General features: G+C 42.9%; 1 protein-coding gene across 4 annotated transcripts in view; it reads right to left on the bottom strand.

Annotated features, from left to right (window-relative positions):
- The window catches only part of LOC147716893 (rho GTPase-activating protein 27-like), a 163,862-nt gene extending 144,526 nt beyond the window's left edge, over positions 1-19,336 (bottom strand). For 2 of the 4 annotated variants that reach the window (XM_086923784.1, XM_086923786.1), the window contains exon 1: positions 19,115-19,336. In XM_086923784.1, coding sequence (XP_086779910.1) covers positions 19,115-19,177 — 63 coding nt within the window. In that variant the 5' untranslated portion in view covers positions 19,178-19,336. The remainder of the gene's footprint in view (positions 1-19,114) is intronic. The other 2 variants (XM_086923785.1, XM_086923787.1) reach the window with 1 other exon arrangement.
- Positions 19,337-19,593: the final 257 nt, after the last annotated feature.

Raw genomic sequence — 19,593 nt, 5'->3', positions numbered from 1 at the left:
GGGGACATGTTTTAATTGGTAATATCAAGCTTTGCATTCCCAGTTACTGCGGTTCTGGCGCATTCAACAGCGCTTATCTCAAATACTGCTACGCCAAAGAATTCTTCTGTTCACTTAATACTAATCAGAAGCCTACTAATGCGTAACCTCACCATTCTAGCATGTTAGCTAGGCTAATTCTAGCATGACACTTCTTGCTTCAAACCTATGTCACACAAACAGCAGCTTCTGGGAGTTTGATAGCGGGTCTGTAGTCAGGCACCCTGTCTCCCCATTTTTAATCAAACTACAGATCATATTTAAGATCCAGTTTCCCTTGCATAAACGTCTTTAAGGACAGACACAATGAACATGAATAAGCGAGTTTAATTATTAACAGACTTAAGAAATGTGCTCTTTCCATAATAGAAAGAGCACAGTACAATGATTTGTTTAAACAGTATAATTGCAGCTGTGTTGTAAAACCTCTGATCCCTTGTCCACATAAAAATAGCCGAGTAAGAGGTGCGTATTAGACATTTAACTGGAGATAAATACATTGAAATTAGAACTTTGAGCATTGCAGCAACTTACAATTACAGTGGTTTTTCCCTTGTCGGAAGATTGGTTAGAATCAGAGTTATTACAAATGTCCCCAGTTAAGGTAAGATCAATGCACAGCTATAGATACGGTTGAAGTTATGACCAGGAAAAAGAGTTAAAACTTTTTAAAACGTTGCTTGCTACTTTTAAAAAATGTTTACAAATGTTTTCAAACTAAATATAAACAAGCTCTGGCAAAAACAATAGACTCACCTGTGCTATTGGGTAGGGACTTATTAGCTTTGCCATTGATTATTTACAAAAATCATTTTAGGAAGGCAGCATTCGTGTGTGCATGCAAGGCAGCCATCATGAAATGTACATTCTAAAATCAAAATAAAAAGCATTCCAAGATGTCGACCTTTGGAACACATACGCGTGTCAGCAGGGTGACCATCTTCAATATTATTATTATTTTTTTTATATTATGAAAAGCTATTCCAAGATGGCCGCTGCTTACCGCACTGCAACCCTCTTGAAATGTGGAAGGGGATCATGGAGAGCTGAGAGAGACAGGGAGAAAAAGAAGAAGTGAGGGAGGGCAAGTAGATGCTAGAGGAGAGCAAAATATTTAAATAAATAAAGAGGGTAGGTTCAAGAAATGGTAGAGAGAACAGAAAAAGCAAGACGAGAGATAGGGGAGAGAAAACAATCCACAATGCACTTCAATGCAAATAAAACACAGTGAGGCCAAAATGCTCCGTATATGGGACAAATCTAAGTGGGAGGAAAGCCACGAAATCAGGAGCACTGTAATCAAAGATAAGAAACTAACGGAATCATCAGCAAGCAGCTGACCCCAAGCCCATTCTAAGTCTAAAATGGATGCAACTGAAGCTGTCCGTAGACAAGACATTTAAAAACCTCAAGGATAATTGCAAACTAAATGTATTTTACTAATTAGTTCAAACTGAATCTATTGTGGTTTACTTGGTTTTTCAGCAGTCTGTAACAACATTAATATTAAGCCAATTGGTAAGATAGTGTTGTCTTACATTTTAATATCTTTTCAATTAACTTTTGCTTCGCTATTGTTTTTTATAATCTTTTTATTAATCTCTTCTGTGACTAGATGTGGCCCGTCCTCTGCAAACAGATGTGGCCCGAATCTTGATATACTAACCCAAATTAAAGAAATTCCATCCCCTTAAAAGCTAAACATTTAAACCACCAGAACGTTTTATTTAAGATGGCTCCTCTTTTAATTATGCTAAAATCCATATTGCCTTGTTATGCAGGGTTTAGAAGCAAAATGATCTGCTATGTCTAATTCGACCTGCGGTTTTAATCAACCTGGGTTAAAACAATTTACATCCGTCTAAGATGTAATGAGGCTAAATAAGTCAAATATTGCATCAGTCGTTCACATTCTCTACCAGAGAAAAGTCAGACGACCTAAAAAAGCTTGAACAAGGTTGAAATGTGTGACGTTGGCCCTGTGTCATCAAAGAGACGGTGTTAGGCTCCACATTGGACTGATGACCTGCCACAGAAACTCATTTGAGTCCTCCCTGCACTCATGCCCTTTACTCAGATTTAGCGATTGCCTGCTTCAGCATTAGGCTTCCTCCCGGTGTAAGACCTGGTTTCACCAGATATTCTTAGTGAGACCCACTCGCCTTCCAGGCCTTTGCTGACCACACCTGAGCACAGCATTTGTTTTGATTTATCGAGATCTGTGACGTCTGCATCATCTTCCCTTCTGAATTAGAGCTTACACTGCATTGTCTCTTTCAACTGTGTTCTGTGCATCAATGATACAACTATACATTGATTTCTTGCCCTTTGGCTCTTGATTCAAGGACTACAGGCCTCCCAGAGCTGGTACAAGCGTGAATACATGTGTATTTTTACACGACTCTCCAGATCACCAGCCGCGGTCGGTAGGGGGGTACCTGCCGGGGCGGTGACGTGGGCAGGGGGAGAGGCAGGGTGGGGGTTAGTAATGTATGGATAATGGAGGTTTGCAGGTAAGTAAACATTTAAATAAATCAAAAGAATTTCGTTGCGTGCACTGCATCTCCAAATGCAATGCAGTGAGCGCAACGAAATTCGTTTGATTTATTTAAATGTTTACTTACCTGCAAACCTACATTATCCATACATTACTAACCCCCACCCTGCCCCTCCCCCTCCCCACGTCACCGCCCCGGCAGGTACTCCCCTACCGACCGCGGCTGCAGATCACGCTGATGATAGAATGCAGATACACCTTAAGGTCTTCCCATCTGAAACATTTACAGGAAACACTGAACTACTGTCTCAAGAGGGCACACGCAACATAAATACTAGTAATAACTCAAACATGGCTTAGGAAAGGAGAATACAGAGGGCCCGATTTACAGAAGTAATCTGAGACAAAATCCTAAACTTACTACTTTCGGTATTCACAGAAGGCATTTAGTAGTAGTAAAAGTAGGAGTCTGTCCTAAGTCAAACTTAAGACAAAATCCTAACGTTTCTACTACTAAATGCTTTCTGTGAATACCAAAAGTAGTAAGTTAAGGACTTTTTCTCAGATTAGTTCTGTGAATCTGCCCCAGGGAGTCTATGGGCAACCTTATGCTGACTCTAGATGTATAAATTTGCAAAAACAATAACCTGCTACAGTCGCCAAGCATGCTGGTCTTCTTAAGCTAGAACACGGTAAATTGATTGTTTTGTATTTGAATTGAGTGATGTTACCCAATCACAGTGAGCCTAGTCATCTGTGGACGCCTGTTTGTGCATTAACTCCACCGTGTGGTTCTATTCAGAGGATGCGAGGCAAGCTGAACCAGTATGCTTGGGCGGTTAATGGACAGCGGAAGCTGTGTTTTCTCATGCACTGAGGCAGAGTTAAACTGAGGATTTCATACAAAAGAAACCACGACTTACAACTTCTTGGCCAGTGAAACGCATGTGGCAAAGCAACACTATAATAAGCACAAAAGGTTTGCAGGAGCTGTTTTGAAGAAGCTATCATTGAGGTTTGTCTTTTTCACCACCATTAAAAATTGTCTCAAAATCATAATCCTTATTTTAGCAACCAAGTTCGGACACCCCCATGTGCACCACCTTGGGTTTTTAAGCTCCTGTTCTTCATTTCAAATAAAGATTTGATGGCACCATGTCTCCGTTAGACGCCTTGTTCCTCTATTTTAATTTTACATTCACAGGGTGAGAACACTTTCCTGTTTAGCTTGAAGAGGAAATGTAACAGGGGAACTCGGCATCTGAAGCAATAAGCCACCAGCATCACCAACATCAAGGAAGCGGGCAGTGTCACTGAGGCTCAGCTAGCTATGAACATAAAAGGACTACTACAAATGAATATCTAACCCACAATCATTGCCTGTTGATAGGGGTGGGGGCGACTAGTGCAACCATATATGATAATGGGGCCATTTAGTGATCAGGTCCACCAGCATAACATATAGCACATTAGCAGATTGCACGCTAGAATATGTACCTGAATCGTGTCTGACCAGAGGCGTTCAGAATCCAATGGCATCCTTTACTTTAGTGTCCATTAATGCAGGTCACTCACTCCTCAAGCCACTAGTGCACATTTGCCATAGGAATTCAGTGTCCTTCTACACAAGGCCCATCAAACAGCAGTTCAAATGAGAAAAGACGCAGTGATCGCTTGGTATCCATTAGCATTGTACCCCTTACTGTACGAAATTTGCAAACATGGCCCTTGAGAACAAAGCATCCACAAACATAAGGTTGTTGGAATAGAGTGTCTCTTAGGGCAGCGTTGCAGAGATGTAGTGCTCACGGATCGCTGGAACTATTTATCGTGTTGGCACTATTTATCAAGATCATACACAAAAAAGAGAATAAGGGAGAAATAATAATCAGGTTGCCCTCCCACTCATTAACATGTAAATCCACAAAACCTGAAAGCTGCTGGGTGCACCGATTTCTACTTCTCAGTAAATTTGCCATAAGGAACTTAACTTGCATTTTATTTGTGATTTTTTCAACGCCCGACCTGTGTTATTTTGGCATTCAGTTTGGAGGAATAAATCTGCTACTCTAACGCAAGAAATGATAACTGACTGCCTCAAGTGCGAGAGAGGAATGGATATTTCTTGGCTCTCGGGGGTTTATCAGAGTCTTTGTAGTATTGATAAAGGTAGCCTCTTCTTAGACCCAATCAGAGCCGATTCATTCCATAAGAAGGACTTGAAAAAAGCACTTTATAACTCAGAAAGGGTCAGGGAAGAATCCAAGAAGTCCACAGTCTCTAATTACATTGGCAGGGAATTGTATAGGTACCCTTTATTAATATATCTTACCCTGCCAATGTTAAACTGACAAAGAAGCCTTTTATTTCGATTAAGGGCGGGAACTGTGAGATTTCTGTTAAGTTTTCCTCTAGGCTATCGGACAAACATAGAAACCATACAATGCCCCTGCGACGGAGTGAGCGCACAAACTGATTTGCACTTTTTCTTCTTTTGTAAATATTATTTAAAATATGTAAAATGGTTTTCAACTCCCTTTTTTTAAAAACACAGGCCGCTTTCCCTTGGACAATGAAGAAATAGTTTTCCGCACTAGCACTTTCTTGAGAATTGCCACTTGAGCCCGCAAAACAATGGACAATCCTTGACTTTCCTTTTGTTTAGTAAATTGTAAAATTTGTCTGGTGTCTATTAGGATTTATCAAGTTTTAATAGGGACTTTTATAACACCATTGTAAATTTGTGAATGTGCTTTTATGAATTCTCGGAATTCGAATAAAGATTTATGAAATGAAATGACTGACAAGGTCTTGACTGGAGAGCAGAAGAGAGAGAGAGAGGAAAGCTTTTCAGCAACCTGAGAACATTAGGTTTCAAGGGTCCAACTACTCTCCAGGATTATCTGAACGAGTTAACAGCCACCCACCAAAGTCTAAGGGTCACAACTGCTAAACCTAAACAACATACATCCTGCAAAACAAGAGAGGATTTTCACTTCACCAAGAGATTGGATCAACCTTACCCTTTATACAACATTTCTAAAAAGTGTACCAGTGATGAGAGTATAAGTTTAATGTTGAAGATCTGCTAGACTCCTGTACACCAGCCACTGCCCCTCTAGATATCACTTCCTTTCAATTTCCAAGCCATCAAGCAAAGACTTCACAACATGGCCTGGCTCAAACTGACGGAAAGAAGAGGAGATTGAAGCGTCAGGAAAATCCATTCTCAACTCCTCGCCATTTACTGTGGAACAGAAAACCAGGAGGAGCAAGGCAAAGTGCCACACCCATAATCACCAGCGCTTTCTCTATTTTGGTTGGAATCCTTGGACTAAGATGAAAAAGGGGAAGAGCACAGAGAAGACCCTGAGGCACAGACATGTCATTGCATCTACCAAGCTATTTCTTCCCTATCCCTGGAACAAAACACCAGACTCGAAGCATTCCCTCTGCTGACAAAAAAGATCTTTTGATGGTTGGCCCCATTTCCTGCAGATCTGTTTGAAAATCAAGGGACTGCAACAATACTTCTGTGAGGAAGAAACACCCAGCTGAGTTTGTCCACTGCCCGTATTTTAAAATCCCTTAATATGAATCACTGAAAATACACAAATGAAGCTCGACACATCGAAAGATCATAAAAGCTTGGGTCATCAAACTCCAGTTCCCCCATTTCGGTTTATACTAGCCTTGCCTGACACATTGTCCTTTCAATTAGAACTGCAGTCCCTTGAATGTGAGAGGCAAACACTACAAACACCCTCCGGATTGCCATGATTTCCTTTCAGTTTGAAGAATGTGGCCTGGCCTGCGGAGAAAACCTGTCCTGCAGGTCCATTGCGGCAGCCCACCAGTAGCTGCACCATCTGTCAAGATCATTATTGATGCTGCCGTGTCTTTCTGAACCGGAGGCCAAGATTTGCCTTCGGATAACCCTGTTCGAGAAGGGGTGACACGTCACTGTACTTTCAGTGCTCTTCTCTACAGAAGGAATACCAAGCCCTAGCCTGTCTGAACTCTGGCTCCTATGTATTCTACATCCTGCACTAGAGTCAGCTTAGATTTCTTCCAGTGATTAGAAAACCGTAGTTCTAAAGAAGTGCGACAACCTTCTACAGATGGCACTCCGTTCGAGCTTTGATGAGTGGATCAGCCAATCATCTAGATATAGGTGTATTAAAATGCCCCACATGGAAAAAGATGGTTGATTCTGCTTCTCTGATTTCAGCCGGAGGAAACCCAAACCTCTCTCATATGTGTTGTGGGATCACTGTGGATACATTTTATCTTAAAATTAAGGGCCTAGTTCACTTCGGTTGAAGGATGTGATCATATAGAAGCGCTCGCTTATAGTGGTGATAATCCTCTTCCTCTTTCTGCTTCCAATGCTTGGGATATTGCTCAATTTACAATACCGTGGATGTTTGAGATGTGCAATTGACATTTAGGATCAAGGCCACATCCTGCCTCTTCCACCTGCTTCCTCCGAAGATTTGTGCTCGGACAACGGCTTGAATTCCATCTTGTCTCAGCAGTCACTGCTGTAAGAACTTTATTCCAAACACCACTGGGTACCATGTTTCCAATTATCAGCCTAATTAGATAAAACTGCCTTCACCTTTTCTTTTAAAGACTTTTAATCAAGCTCTTCCCTTTTTCTTATTAATCACGCGGGGGTACTTGCTAATTCATTACACGTCCTAACTAAACTGGTAAAAAACAAACAGCCTGGGCGACTTCCATTCAGGCTGCCACTCCTCACAGTGTATCATTGCTTCCAGCAATCTGGAAGAAGAAATAATGCGACGTGGTGACCTTCAGCTTCCCTCCTCCTTCCTACTTATTCCTGGCGCCCCGCTCTGATGCCTTCGGCAGCTCCTGGCCTGAACCACAGTGCCTGGATCACGGCGCGTGCACCCTCCGGACTGGGAACCAGAACCGGCCCTGGCAAAGTGCTCGGCCGGCCCCCCTACTCCCCCCCCCCCCCTCCCCCGAGGGAGGGCGGGCGCCCGCACTCTGTGCCAGGGCCGGTTTTCGGCCGTTTTTGTTACAGGGCCGTTTTTGCAGCAAAAACGGCCCTGTAAATAAAGGGCCCCAGGGGCCCAAAACCGGCCCCCAACCATGCGGCCCACAGGTGGATTGCCCGGTGCCCGCAACGGCCAGTCCGGGCCTGACCCTGTATCTGTGCTAAAGCATCGCCCAACAGCTGGATCTGGCAGTAGTTGCTGGGAGCCCCGCAGAGCCTGCTTCAGTGGTACCACAAGAACAAACATGGGCCCATTTACTCCTGACCGAAGCACCGCAGAGAATTAAATACATTTACAATGTCAGTCTTATTTTTTTTTATTGCAATCTATAACCCTTACAAGAGTGCTTGAAGGTCCGGTAAATAAAGAAACTAATAAAAAATAATAAAGGGAAATGAAAAACAGCAAGCCTAAAAGACCTGAATAACGGACCAGTCATGCCTGCCCGAACCCGGACAAAAAAAAACAGGATGAGAGGGTGGATTCCAGGAGGGTGGAGCTTTTGTCCACCTTGTTGGAGCAGAGAAAGGTTTTTAGCTGTATGATGTTTAGGAAAGGGAAGTAGGACAACATGATATCGATCTGATGAGGCAGGCTCTTCTCAATAGGTAATGACTCAATGAGGAAGTGCGCAAGGATCTCATCGGATATCCAAGATTATATGGGGGGATGATGTAGCGACCATGGAGAAATGCTGACAACTCAAGATAGAAGAACACAATGTGGGAAGTTCAAGACGGAAAGATAACACATATGGAGCATAACCAGAGGGGAATGTCACTCTTGATGCAAAAATAAAACCACACAATTTATTGTCAGTTAGGCTTTCTTATTGGGATCTTGGCTGACTACGTAAGTGCTTGCTCTCTGTTTAGGTCTAGCTTTGCAGCCTGCCGAAGCTCATGTGAACAACCCCAAAACGTACGTAAAGAGAGACTTCTATCTCACTGGGTGCTGACTGCAATTATGTCCGTCAGTTTCCATGTCTGGATGGCCAAGTTAAGCGTCCATACAGTGCAATGGAGGCACGTTTGTGCTTCTAAAATGATCTCAAAACTCCTGTTGATGCTAAAATTACTGAGATTGTTCACATAAATGTGGCCTGTGCTCCTTAATGAGATTCGTGCTCCTAAACGTGTGTACACACTCCTGCTAACGCGGTAGCATGTCTGATTTTGCAAATTAATACCATTTTGAACCTAAATGTGATTTTGGTCTGTAATTCAATGCCACAAGGCTGCTGATGTGCACCTAAATGTGATTACACAATAAAGTTACTTTACAATAAATGTGATTTGTACTCCAACATACTCCTATTACGCTGAAATTGCCCCCACCTCGGTGTGTTGTCAGCCAAATGTGCTGTCATACTAACACGCATCTTTTACACCTAATGCGACATCTCACTACCACATTTTTTTCCTTTACTAATAGATTTTGTCCCTAATCTCCCATCGACGGAAGCAAATATCATGAAGTGTCACGAGAACTACCAAATTTTAAGGGTTACATTCAAAAATTTTGTGACAATCATTTGTGTTACCTTCTATAACAATCTTTCTCAGGTAGACTGTGTAAATACTTTAACCGAAATATCATGTCTCTTGAATGAACTGCGGACCAAGCCTAATACTAAGACATCCTATCTGATATGGGGAGGGGACTTCAACATGTCATTATGTACCAATTATAAGAACGGTAACTGTGGCCTTACGGATGTAAATGGCTCTTCACTCACACATTATCACCATACAAAGGAAGGTAACTGTTTGAATGATTGGTTATTCTCTTTAGAAATGGACTTTGCAAACGAATTAGTCGAACCGCCTGTTGATTTTAAGCCAGGAGGGGCTTGTCAAGTGTAATTGACTATATACTTTGTTCCCAAAGTTTAAAGGGCCAACTGTCTAATTTTACAACAGGTTCTGACTCTAGTAGTGATCATTTTCCTAATAGCATTTCATTAATATTTCAGAATGTTTTTTCTCAACCTGACAAGCTGAGTCTATTGAACCAACAATCATTGACTATGGACAAAACAAATGGGTTTTCAGTAAAATGGGCTAAAATCAATCCAGCAGAAATTTCTAAAAAAGTTATAAGCAGAGCCCTACCTTGGTTGAATACTTGTTTGGCATCAGACTCTTCTCCTAAATTGATTATCGACAGTTTTCTGGAAATTGTCAGAATAATACGGGAAGAGCTGAATAACAACCAAAAGTCCAAGAAACCAAAAACTAACGGCTGGTTTAATTTAGATTGTCGTAAAGCCCTGAATAATTTAAAATTAGCTCTACACAAGCCTGTTAGAGAGGATGATGAAATCAAAACACTCAGAAAGGGTTATAATTTAGCTCTATATAATCGCAGGAAAGAAATTAAGAAAAAACTATGGGCCCAACTTCATGAGAGTTGTCTAACAAAAGACAGCTCCCTGTTTTGGCGCACGGTTAAATCACCCTTTTTGGTTGATTCCACCACTGCCCGCCATCTTGATGTGGCGGTGTCGGCCGAAGAGTGGGTAGCACACTTCTCCAAAATATTTGGTGGCCTACTTACACAGACCACCACTGAAGTTAGGGAGGTTGGAAATGGAAATACAAACCAGATCTATCCTATAGACCTAGTGTTTAGCCATGAGGAGGTCATTAAAGCACTATCTTCTTCTAAGACTGGCAAGGCACCAGGCCCGGACGGGGTTTCTCTGGACATCTTTGCATACTGTCCCGACCTTTGGAAACCTTATCACACAGGTTATGACCACTGTCACAAATGTAGGCCTAATAGATTCTTGGTCCACCTCAATTCTCCTTCCTATCTTTAAGAAGGGTGAGCGTAATAACCCAGCCTGCTACAGGCCGATCTCCCTCCTGGACTCCTTGGGTAAAGTTGCGGGTAGGTTAATCCTGGAGCGTCTCCAGGAATGGGCAACCACGAATAACATCATGACCGACCTGCAATATGGTTTCCAGGAGTGCCTTGGCTCTGGGGAGCAGGCTCTAAATCTAGCCCTCTTGATTGGCAAATATGCAGGAGCCAAAGGGGCTAACCTATACCTAGTGTACGTCGACCTTAGCGCAGCTTTTGATTGGGTCATCCATTCAAAGCTGTGGTCCATACTCGGCAAGCTAGGAGTCGACCCCCCCTCATCAATTTTCTCCACGAACTCTACTCTGACGCCTCTGCTTGCGTCAGATACGGAGTGAATGGAGACTTATCACCATCCTTCACTGTTAACAGGGGGGTCAGACCGGGCTGTGTCCTGGCTCCCTTCTTATTTAATCTGTACACAAACGGCCTAGAAGTGGCCATGCTTGAAGGGAGCCAGGACCTTCCAACTATTAACCATCGCCCTATCCCTGCATTACTATATGCAGATGATTCTGTCATATTAGCAAGAACTCTCAATCAATTTCAATCTCAAGTAAATAAGTACTGCAAATTTATGTCTTCTCTGGGCTTAAAAGTAAACAAAAACAAAACTTTCGTAATGCATATAGGGCCTAGGGCGAAGAAAACCAAACCAATAGTCATCGATAATGTTAGGTTGGAACGAACTAGTATGTATCCATACCTAGGAATCCTAGTGGATGACAAATTAAGCTGGAAGCAAGGTTTAGTTAGTAAAAAATTGCTCTTTCAGAGAGCAACGTCAGCCCTAGTTTCCTTTTCAAGAAAATTGGGCAAGCCTGCTGCAGCAGAATTATTAAAAATCTATTATGCTAAATGCCATAGCATAGCCACCTACGGTGCAGGGGTCTGGGGGTACGCACCAGTTGAAGCCCTTCAAATAGTAGAGAATGGGTTTATAAAATATCTGCTGGCCGTACCCCAAAGCGCCCCCACGTATGGTTGCCACATTGAGCTGGGATTCGATTATCTGATCGATAACATCATGATCCAGCGGATCCTTTTGTGGCACTGTGTCTGGACCAAAACACAGTGCCACTTAACCCGCTCACTCTTAACAGACTGTTTGGCCTTAGCTAATTGGCATAAAATACCATGGCTCCAGTATGTAAAGAATTTCCTAGACGATCTGGATCGTATTGTATACTTCTGGGATCCATCTGTGCTGACGGACATTTCTAGGAAAGATTTGAAAAAACGTTGTCTCTCCCACCTTAGGGAACTACGATTGACACAGGAAATAAACAAATCCTCAAACGCACACATTTTAAGTCTTCAAAACGTCCCTGGGGATCCAGCCATATTTAACCTTTTGCTTAAGTACTTATGATAAGTATTTATTGACTAGGTTCAGATTTAATACATTTCATCACCTAGTCACATATCCGAAGCAGCATGACTGGTCACATAACCTAACGAAATGTTCCTGTGATGAGACTTCGGACCAGTCAACAATTCATATAATACTGTTTTGCAGATATTACATGATTCTGCGTAAGCGATGGATCTTGCCTATACTGCGCACAATGGGTATGAGAACGTGCCGGCCCGCTTATTTGGCACTACAGTCCTTGGACTCTGTACATAACGCAAAATGTGTAGCCGGTTTCTTAAAACAATGTCTTAACACTCGGCGCAGTGTTTGTGGGGTATAGTTACCTGCGCTAAAATTATACCCTTAATGTCTATTGTTGTTTATGGACCTTGGATCTAATGTCAATCCTGTAACGAATACAATAGAATTATGCCCAAAAATATGGTGTAGTATAATTCATGGCATAGTTTATGGTTTCAAATGTACATATTTGTTAAATGAACTTCTTTTTTAATCTTTTTAAAAAGAAATGTATATAATGAATTGTGTTTTTATTAATTAAGATGTTTCCAGAAAGTAGTCTTTTAACCAGTGTATGCACTTTTTATGGTTATGTCAAATTGTAACCGAATAAAAGTTTTATGACTGACTTGCCCCTAAATGTGATACCAGACACCTGCTGACTTTGAACCAACGGTGATTTTGCATTAAAAATCTAACTAAACTCAAGGTTATTCTGCACCTACGTGTGATTTTTGCTCCTAGAAGTATTCCATCCTCCTACTGGTGTTATACCAATTGCAATGTTGTACCTCAATGTGATGTCATACTGATGAACACGTTTTACAATTAATGTGAGATCTTACCACATTTCTCTCTAAATTGGAAGTTTTTGCAACTAAATAGACGTTGCACCAAGGGTGATTTTGTGTCGGTGTTTGTGCATCTAAACGTGATTTGGGCTCCTAAAAGTGTTCTTTCACCTAAAATCGTGCCCACACTTGATGATTAGGGTGATTTTACACTTGAAAGTATTGGTTGCCCTATTTTAACCAGTCATACAACAGCCTACATTGAAGGGTGCAATAGTGCAGCCCTCTAAATTAATTAATATATTGACAGCGTCATTTGCGGATATGACCATTCCATCAGACAAACTGGAACGTCAATCACTGTAAGGGAGGGATTTTGCCTCTTTACTCCAAGTCCATATGGGAAAGGTGCCTATACTAAGAGGCAAAGGTGTCTATTTCCAACAACCATCAGCAGGAGCAGTCATGTGGAGTGTAGGTAATAGCCTGAAAGCAACAGTGCAGCCTCCACGCGTGCTGGGTGTCTGCAACAGAGGTGTCGGAGGCGCAGCGCAGCGGCAACACAATAAGAGTCTCTCTCAGGCACAATACACCACTCTGGCTGTACTTGCATCACAGCCTTTTAGTTTGCTGCAGGTGTCTGCATTGTGTCTATGCACCTTTGACACCTTTCAAGTCCAGGAATGACCATCCTTCTGCTGCTTGTGCAGCCAGAGTTGGTAGTGTCCTGCTGAAGACCTGTAACGCTGATTATTCCCCAGGCTTGCAATGGCGGTGCAATGCTGCACGCCAAGCGTGGCTATTAAGCAATAGACACAGGAGGCAGAGAAAGTGGAAAGCTGCACTGAAACAGCACAAATAGCTTTTGCATATTTGTTCATGCCTGGATTTGCAAGTGTTGACACATTAAAACTAGGCCTATTGGACTGGTCAATGCTCATGTGCTCTTTGTAACTGCACAGAACTTTGTGTAAGCATCAGGCACGGTTTACTTGGTACTTGACACAGAAAATAGTAACACCAGTGAAGAGGCAGAGCTGTGGACGCCACTTTAGAAGGGACGCTACAGAAGGCCTAATGTAGGCCCCCGCTCTCTTGGAGACCACTATTCAAAGGGCGAGAGTTTGGGGTGCTAAAATTAAGGTCTTACTATATCTACCTGGTAATCTGCCAAACCTTCAGTGACGCCAGGCCAGAAGGGAGAGAAAAGTACACGAGGGAGATAGCTGGAAAACACATGCTCTCTCATGGAATGCTTAAATAAAAAGCAAAAAGTAGTCACTAAAAGTGAACATCGAATGCATAGAAGCCAGTCAATTAAAGAGAAGGTAAAGATGCTATGTTCCACGGCATGGATAAACACAAGGTGGACAGAATCAGGGAAAGCCATCCTATAGAAAGTAAACAAATAAGAGTGACTGTAAAACCAAGCAATAAAAAGCAATGGGTGAACTAAAAGCCCCTGTATGGGTCTTGGTAAGCCCACAATATGTCTTTTCCACCTAGACAGCCTGCAGAGTTTGGTTGGCTTGACCTGAAAACGACTGCTGCAAAACAAAAAAGGTATTCTTTCTGTATACGTTACAGATTTTTTAAAAATGTATGATGATTCTTTGCACATTTGCAATGTACGAACATAAAGAAGGTAAAACAATACAGCAAACAGACAATAGCATGAGGACAGGAAAAAATATTCCTTTTGTTGGAGTCAAATTCCACCCTATGTATATTTCAAAGATAGCAATAGGCCGCACAGACCTAAAATGCATATGCCATAACATTAGAATTGCCCCTCCACAGCCTCCACCAGAAGCAGCTACTCTGTAGCATCACTGTAAAGGGAGCTGTGTAGAGCAAGCCATGTGGAGAAAAACTGACAAGAAAACTAATGCAGTGCTTTTCATGCAGCTCCGCTTCATGCTTTCTTGTTGAATCCTGCATATTTTCCCAACCACCTTGCACATTTTAGGACATCTTTGTACACAGTTGGTGAACTGGCTCACTCAGGTGAACATTCTGCAGAGTGCTTTCAAAAGAGCTACTAAATCCTAGAGCTCAGCCAAGCATGAAACTAACCTTGAGGAAGCGGACCATCCATCCTCGGGTGCCATGGCAGCCCTGTTGGTTAATGCGAAACTGACCCTACTGTACATCTCAGGGCTTGCAAAAGGAAGACTCAAGGGCACCGCATTTCTTGCAGAATCGTTATATTTATCATTACAAACGTGGCGCGTGTAGTCATTTGTGATGTCGAGTTTCATAAAAAGCTTTATTTTAATTCGGATTCAAGGGTTCATAGCCAAGCATCCTACGCTGGGGCTGATTGTTGGGAGACCGGACTTGGCGTTATGGCCTTTTGATGCAGGAGTTGGGTAATATGCAGCCCACTGCTCAGGTGCCATTAACATCCTAAACCCCAAGCAGCCTCTGTGTGACCGGGGCAGGGACAGTGGCTCTTCATATGAGACTCTAATGGAGGTCAGTTTAAAGAGACAGGGAATATGGAGGCTAGGGTCGATAAAGGGCTGGATTTCACTCATCACTCTGAATCAATGTCCTTAGTTCTTACATTCAGAGTTCTATGGGAAACAAAGTGTTAAGAGGCGATATCAACACCTGAAGAAAGTTACAATCTTTTTTTCAGTACCTCGTGAGGACAGTCGGGAGTAAGGGCAGGAAATAGGGTATAGGGGGCAGTGCTCATGGACAAGCAGCAGGGACCACAGGCTGCCAGGGCTGAGAGCCGAGCTGCTGGTCGTTCCATGGTGGGTCTGGGGCACAAGTCACCAACGCATTTTTTTTTAGATAACAGAGTTGATGCCCCACAGGGCCCAAGTCGAAGGTACACACGGAGAGACGGTGTGTACCCACCATTTTCACAGGGTGGACGCAGTCTACCCAGCCAAGAGGTTGGGCCCCACGGAAATATGACAAACTTATCCTGGTGTAATTTCCAGACACATTCAGCAGGGCCTGTACAGTGTCATGCTTTTGTTCTGAGCATCAAAGTGCAGGCGGGGAGGGGGCTTATCAGATTCCAACTCGACCACAACAAAAGCCATAGTTAAAGGGCCATCAGGTCTCCTTTTGTTGGGGTACTAAGGCTGGGAGCAATCAGGAGCCTCACACCAAGATGCAATGGAGAGGAAACAAAGGCACATCGAGCTTATCACTTCACAGGTACTTAAAAGAGGCATGCTTTTGACTATGTTCAGTCCCTGTATATAAGAGATATGCATGCACTGTAAGAATTTCAGATGTGTTAGTCTGTCCCAGCTTTTACACAAATAACTTATATACCACTATTTTGTTTTATAGAACTATTGTCCTATTCATCCCATTGCAGGGTGTCAGAGCGCCTTACATCACACGTATACATTACATATTATACATTGACAATAAATCATGTGTGTGTAAATCAATGTGCAGGATGTGTTACATAAGATAGAGAGGGTTACACGGTGTAGGAGCCACATGTCCTTCATAGCTCACTGTGCTATATTAGACTGATAACAATTTTTGAACTGCAAGTAACAAAAGGATCTCCGTTTTAAAAGCAGTAACCCACTTAGCAATGTACATAAAATAAAAATGCGTCATCTGCGTGTTACATAGTGTGCTTTGCAGGAGACATATTAACCTTCTATGCTACTTTGATTCAAAACCAGGACTAGGCAAAACACAGAACTTTCCAGCAAATACATTATCCCCCAGAGTTATCTTATCATTATTCTCTAAAATTTAGTAGGCACAGAAAGATCTCTACAGCAGGTGTATTAACCCCATAGATATTTTAAAATACAGACTTTGCAACTAATTAAGTATAACAGATTTACTGCCAAATTTCTGCTTGTTGCCAATTTCTTTGTGGCAGGGTTAAAAAAATGTATAAGTTGAGGTCAGGATTTTGCGTTGGGGTTGGGTCCATTTTTTGGCACAACCAGCCCTGCCAAGTTTCCAAGGTACATGCTGGCAGTTATGAACAAACCCAATGCAAAATCTCATTTGTAAAATGTTGTAATGCGCTCATATGTACTCATGATGGACCTGCTAAATATATGGGGCGTCTTAAGATCTGATGTCACTTCCTGGGAGGTCATGGGTTATGCCACGTGTGATGTCACATGCCGTGATGTCACGCACCATGATGTCACCTGCATACTGCCTAACTTGGTTAGTCCTCCCACTTTTTTTTTTTGGACTTGTGCCCTGATACTCCCTGTGGGGTGTGCATAGTATCGGTCAACAACAGTTTTCAAATCACAAGAGTAAATATCAGGAGACACACGTGTGATGAGCTATAGCTATTTTTTGAACCGTTAAAGAAAAATAAGGAAAAATAATCAAAATAGAAAGAAATTGAACAGGGGCTTGAAGGCAGGCTACATACAATACCACACTTGCCAACTTGTAATTATATTTCAATTTGTGAGGAGGGGGTGGGGCCTCATGCCGAGTGCAATCTAAGAAGCACTCTGCCACCTGCCAAACCCCCACCCCCTTCCCCCGAGCTGGGAAAACAAATTGTGCAGTGGTTTCTAGCTCATCACCTGTGCCACTATGTGATTTCGGCTTCGTGTGAAGAGAACCAAAATTGCGTGACTCATGGTGGTACCATGCGAGTTGGCAGGTCTGCAGAATCCCTAAGGGTAGTAAAAAACACGAAGAACAGCCTTATGCAGTGGATCAAATAAGGAAGAATGAAAGACGGAGACGGCCCTGCAAGGGTCACACCCGAGTGTCAGGCTACTGAAAGACTTTTGTAACCTAATTCATAACTGAGGGAGCGTATGAAACAATTATTAAGTGTGCAATATTAAAGGATTGTTAACTGGGCACCAGCCGCAGCAACTAACATGCCTCTTCCCAAAACCGAAAAAACTGCCCTCTCTCTAGGGAATGTCAAACATTTACATATTTAACAAAGCAAGAAGGTGGTCATTTCTACAAAAACAAAAAGTGCAAACTGTGGGGATCATTATCTAAGTGATGTGGCTTAGAGAAGGTAATATTAATCATGCACGCAGTGCTTTAAATAGGCTGGTACAGTCCGGTACTGAGCACCTGCACTTCCTTCATTTTAAACAGGGAGTACTCCTGCAATACATTTAACTAAAGAGTGCCTGCACTTTTCAGCACTCCTGCAGTACCTTTAATGGGAGAGTATTAGGATACCAACACGGACAAGCTTGTTTTACACTGGAAGGATCTTCATTCAAAGGCCAGATTTGGCCCTGGGAATTCCCGTTTTGCGTCCAGTGCAATTACCTGGAGCGTTCCTTGAGGATAATCCCTTCATTACTATTTCAATTTCTTACCTCACTTTATCTAAGCCCTGATGAAGTTCTCCGTGTGAGACCAAAACGCGTTGGCTGAGTTCAATGTTCTTTTATCTTGTGAATAAATAGAGATGAAATAAAGACTTTCCTAATACTACATCGATATCTTGGACTTCATTACCTGGCGCACACCCTTTTTCGGCTGCACTTAGGATCTGAGACACAGAGGCATCACGCAATGGCTGGTGCCAGGGTTTGTTGCGCAGGACTTTCACAATCAATTAAACTGGGATGAGGTGCATAACCTATAGTCCGCCGTTTAAGCTTCTTTTATCTGCACTTTAATGGGAGAGCACCTGTACTTTTCAGCACTCCTGCAGTACCTTTAATGGGATAGTACCCGCACTTTTCAGCACTCCTGCAATATATTTAAAGAGGGAGTACCTGCACTTTTCAGCACTAGTGCAGTACCTTTAATGGGAGAGTACCCGCACTTTTCAGCACTCCTGCAATATATTTAAAGAGAGAGTACCTGCAGTTTTCAGCACTCCTGCATTACCTTTCCGGCAATAAATTTAAAGGGAGAGTACCTGCACTTTTCAGCACTCCTGCATTACCTTTAATGGGAGAGTATCGGCACTTGTCACGAACAGTTACTCTAAGTAGTGAGTCCCTGCACTTCTATATTTATATTGAAAGCACTGCACAGCTACCCACCACTCCACAAACCGCAGAGCCACTCAAATTCTCTCACAGGAAGCTGCGCTGCACAGCTGCAACCCACTGACAGGTGGAAAGCCCGAAGGCTGACTGCATGACAGCATGTTGACACATCCTGGAGGGGCCTTTGCAAACGGTCATGGAGAGCGCACCTTTCTTCTCAAAGCACCCTGCCTGTAAGTGCATTGTTAGAATTAGATTTAAAATGTCAGCCCCCAAGGTTACAATACCAAATGTAGGGCCTGACAAGATACTGCGTCAAACACGGTGATATCCCATGCGCCGTTCTATAAATGCCATGGTCTGTAAAGCAAAACTCCAAATATAAGGCCCTTAGATCTTTATGATACGCGGACTGCATTTCTCTCGTTGAGGTCTCATTCTAACTGAGACCAAACGTCCATGTCTGCAGAGTAGACCTTCGAAGTCATACCCAGAGCGGACTCACTCCTTCAGTCATCAGTTTCACTTAATTTATCAATAAATAACTCGACTGTGAAAGCGGCCCCTACCTGAGACGATGTAGACAGGCGCGAGGACAGCCTCCTCAGCCGCCCCGGTATCTTGGCCAGCATGTCGACCACGACGTTCGTCTCCGGCCCGGGGACACATCAGCCCGGAAGCGGGGACGCTTCCCACCTGACGCGAGATCGCTCCATACGGGGTAAACAGAAGAGCCGAGGCCCCATCAGTGTCAGCAGCAGCCTACCCGATCAGCGCAGGCGGAGGTAAACAAGAAACGAGAACTTGCAGCCCTTCTGTGATGGGCATTTGTGCATTTCCTGTTGGGCGTCGCGCGAGGGAAGTGCTAACACACTACCGAAAGGTACAATTCGCTTCACAGGAAACATTATTTTGTTGACATTTTCCACCAGAAGGAGATTTAGAGCAATGGCCATATTATGGCAAAACCTAAGTTTGCATTTCAGAAGTTGAAAAAAATTCTGATATGCTGTTTTTCAGGCTTCCGAGTCTATCCTTGAATGTTCAG

Source organism: Lissotriton vulgaris, chromosome 5 (assembly GCF_964263255.1).
Source record: "Lissotriton vulgaris chromosome 5, aLisVul1.2, whole genome shotgun sequence".
Taxonomy (NCBI): Eukaryota; Metazoa; Chordata; class Amphibia; order Caudata; family Salamandridae; genus Lissotriton; species Lissotriton vulgaris.
Note: the sequence above shows the minus strand (reverse complement) of the source record. Positions and strands in the feature narration are given on the sequence as shown.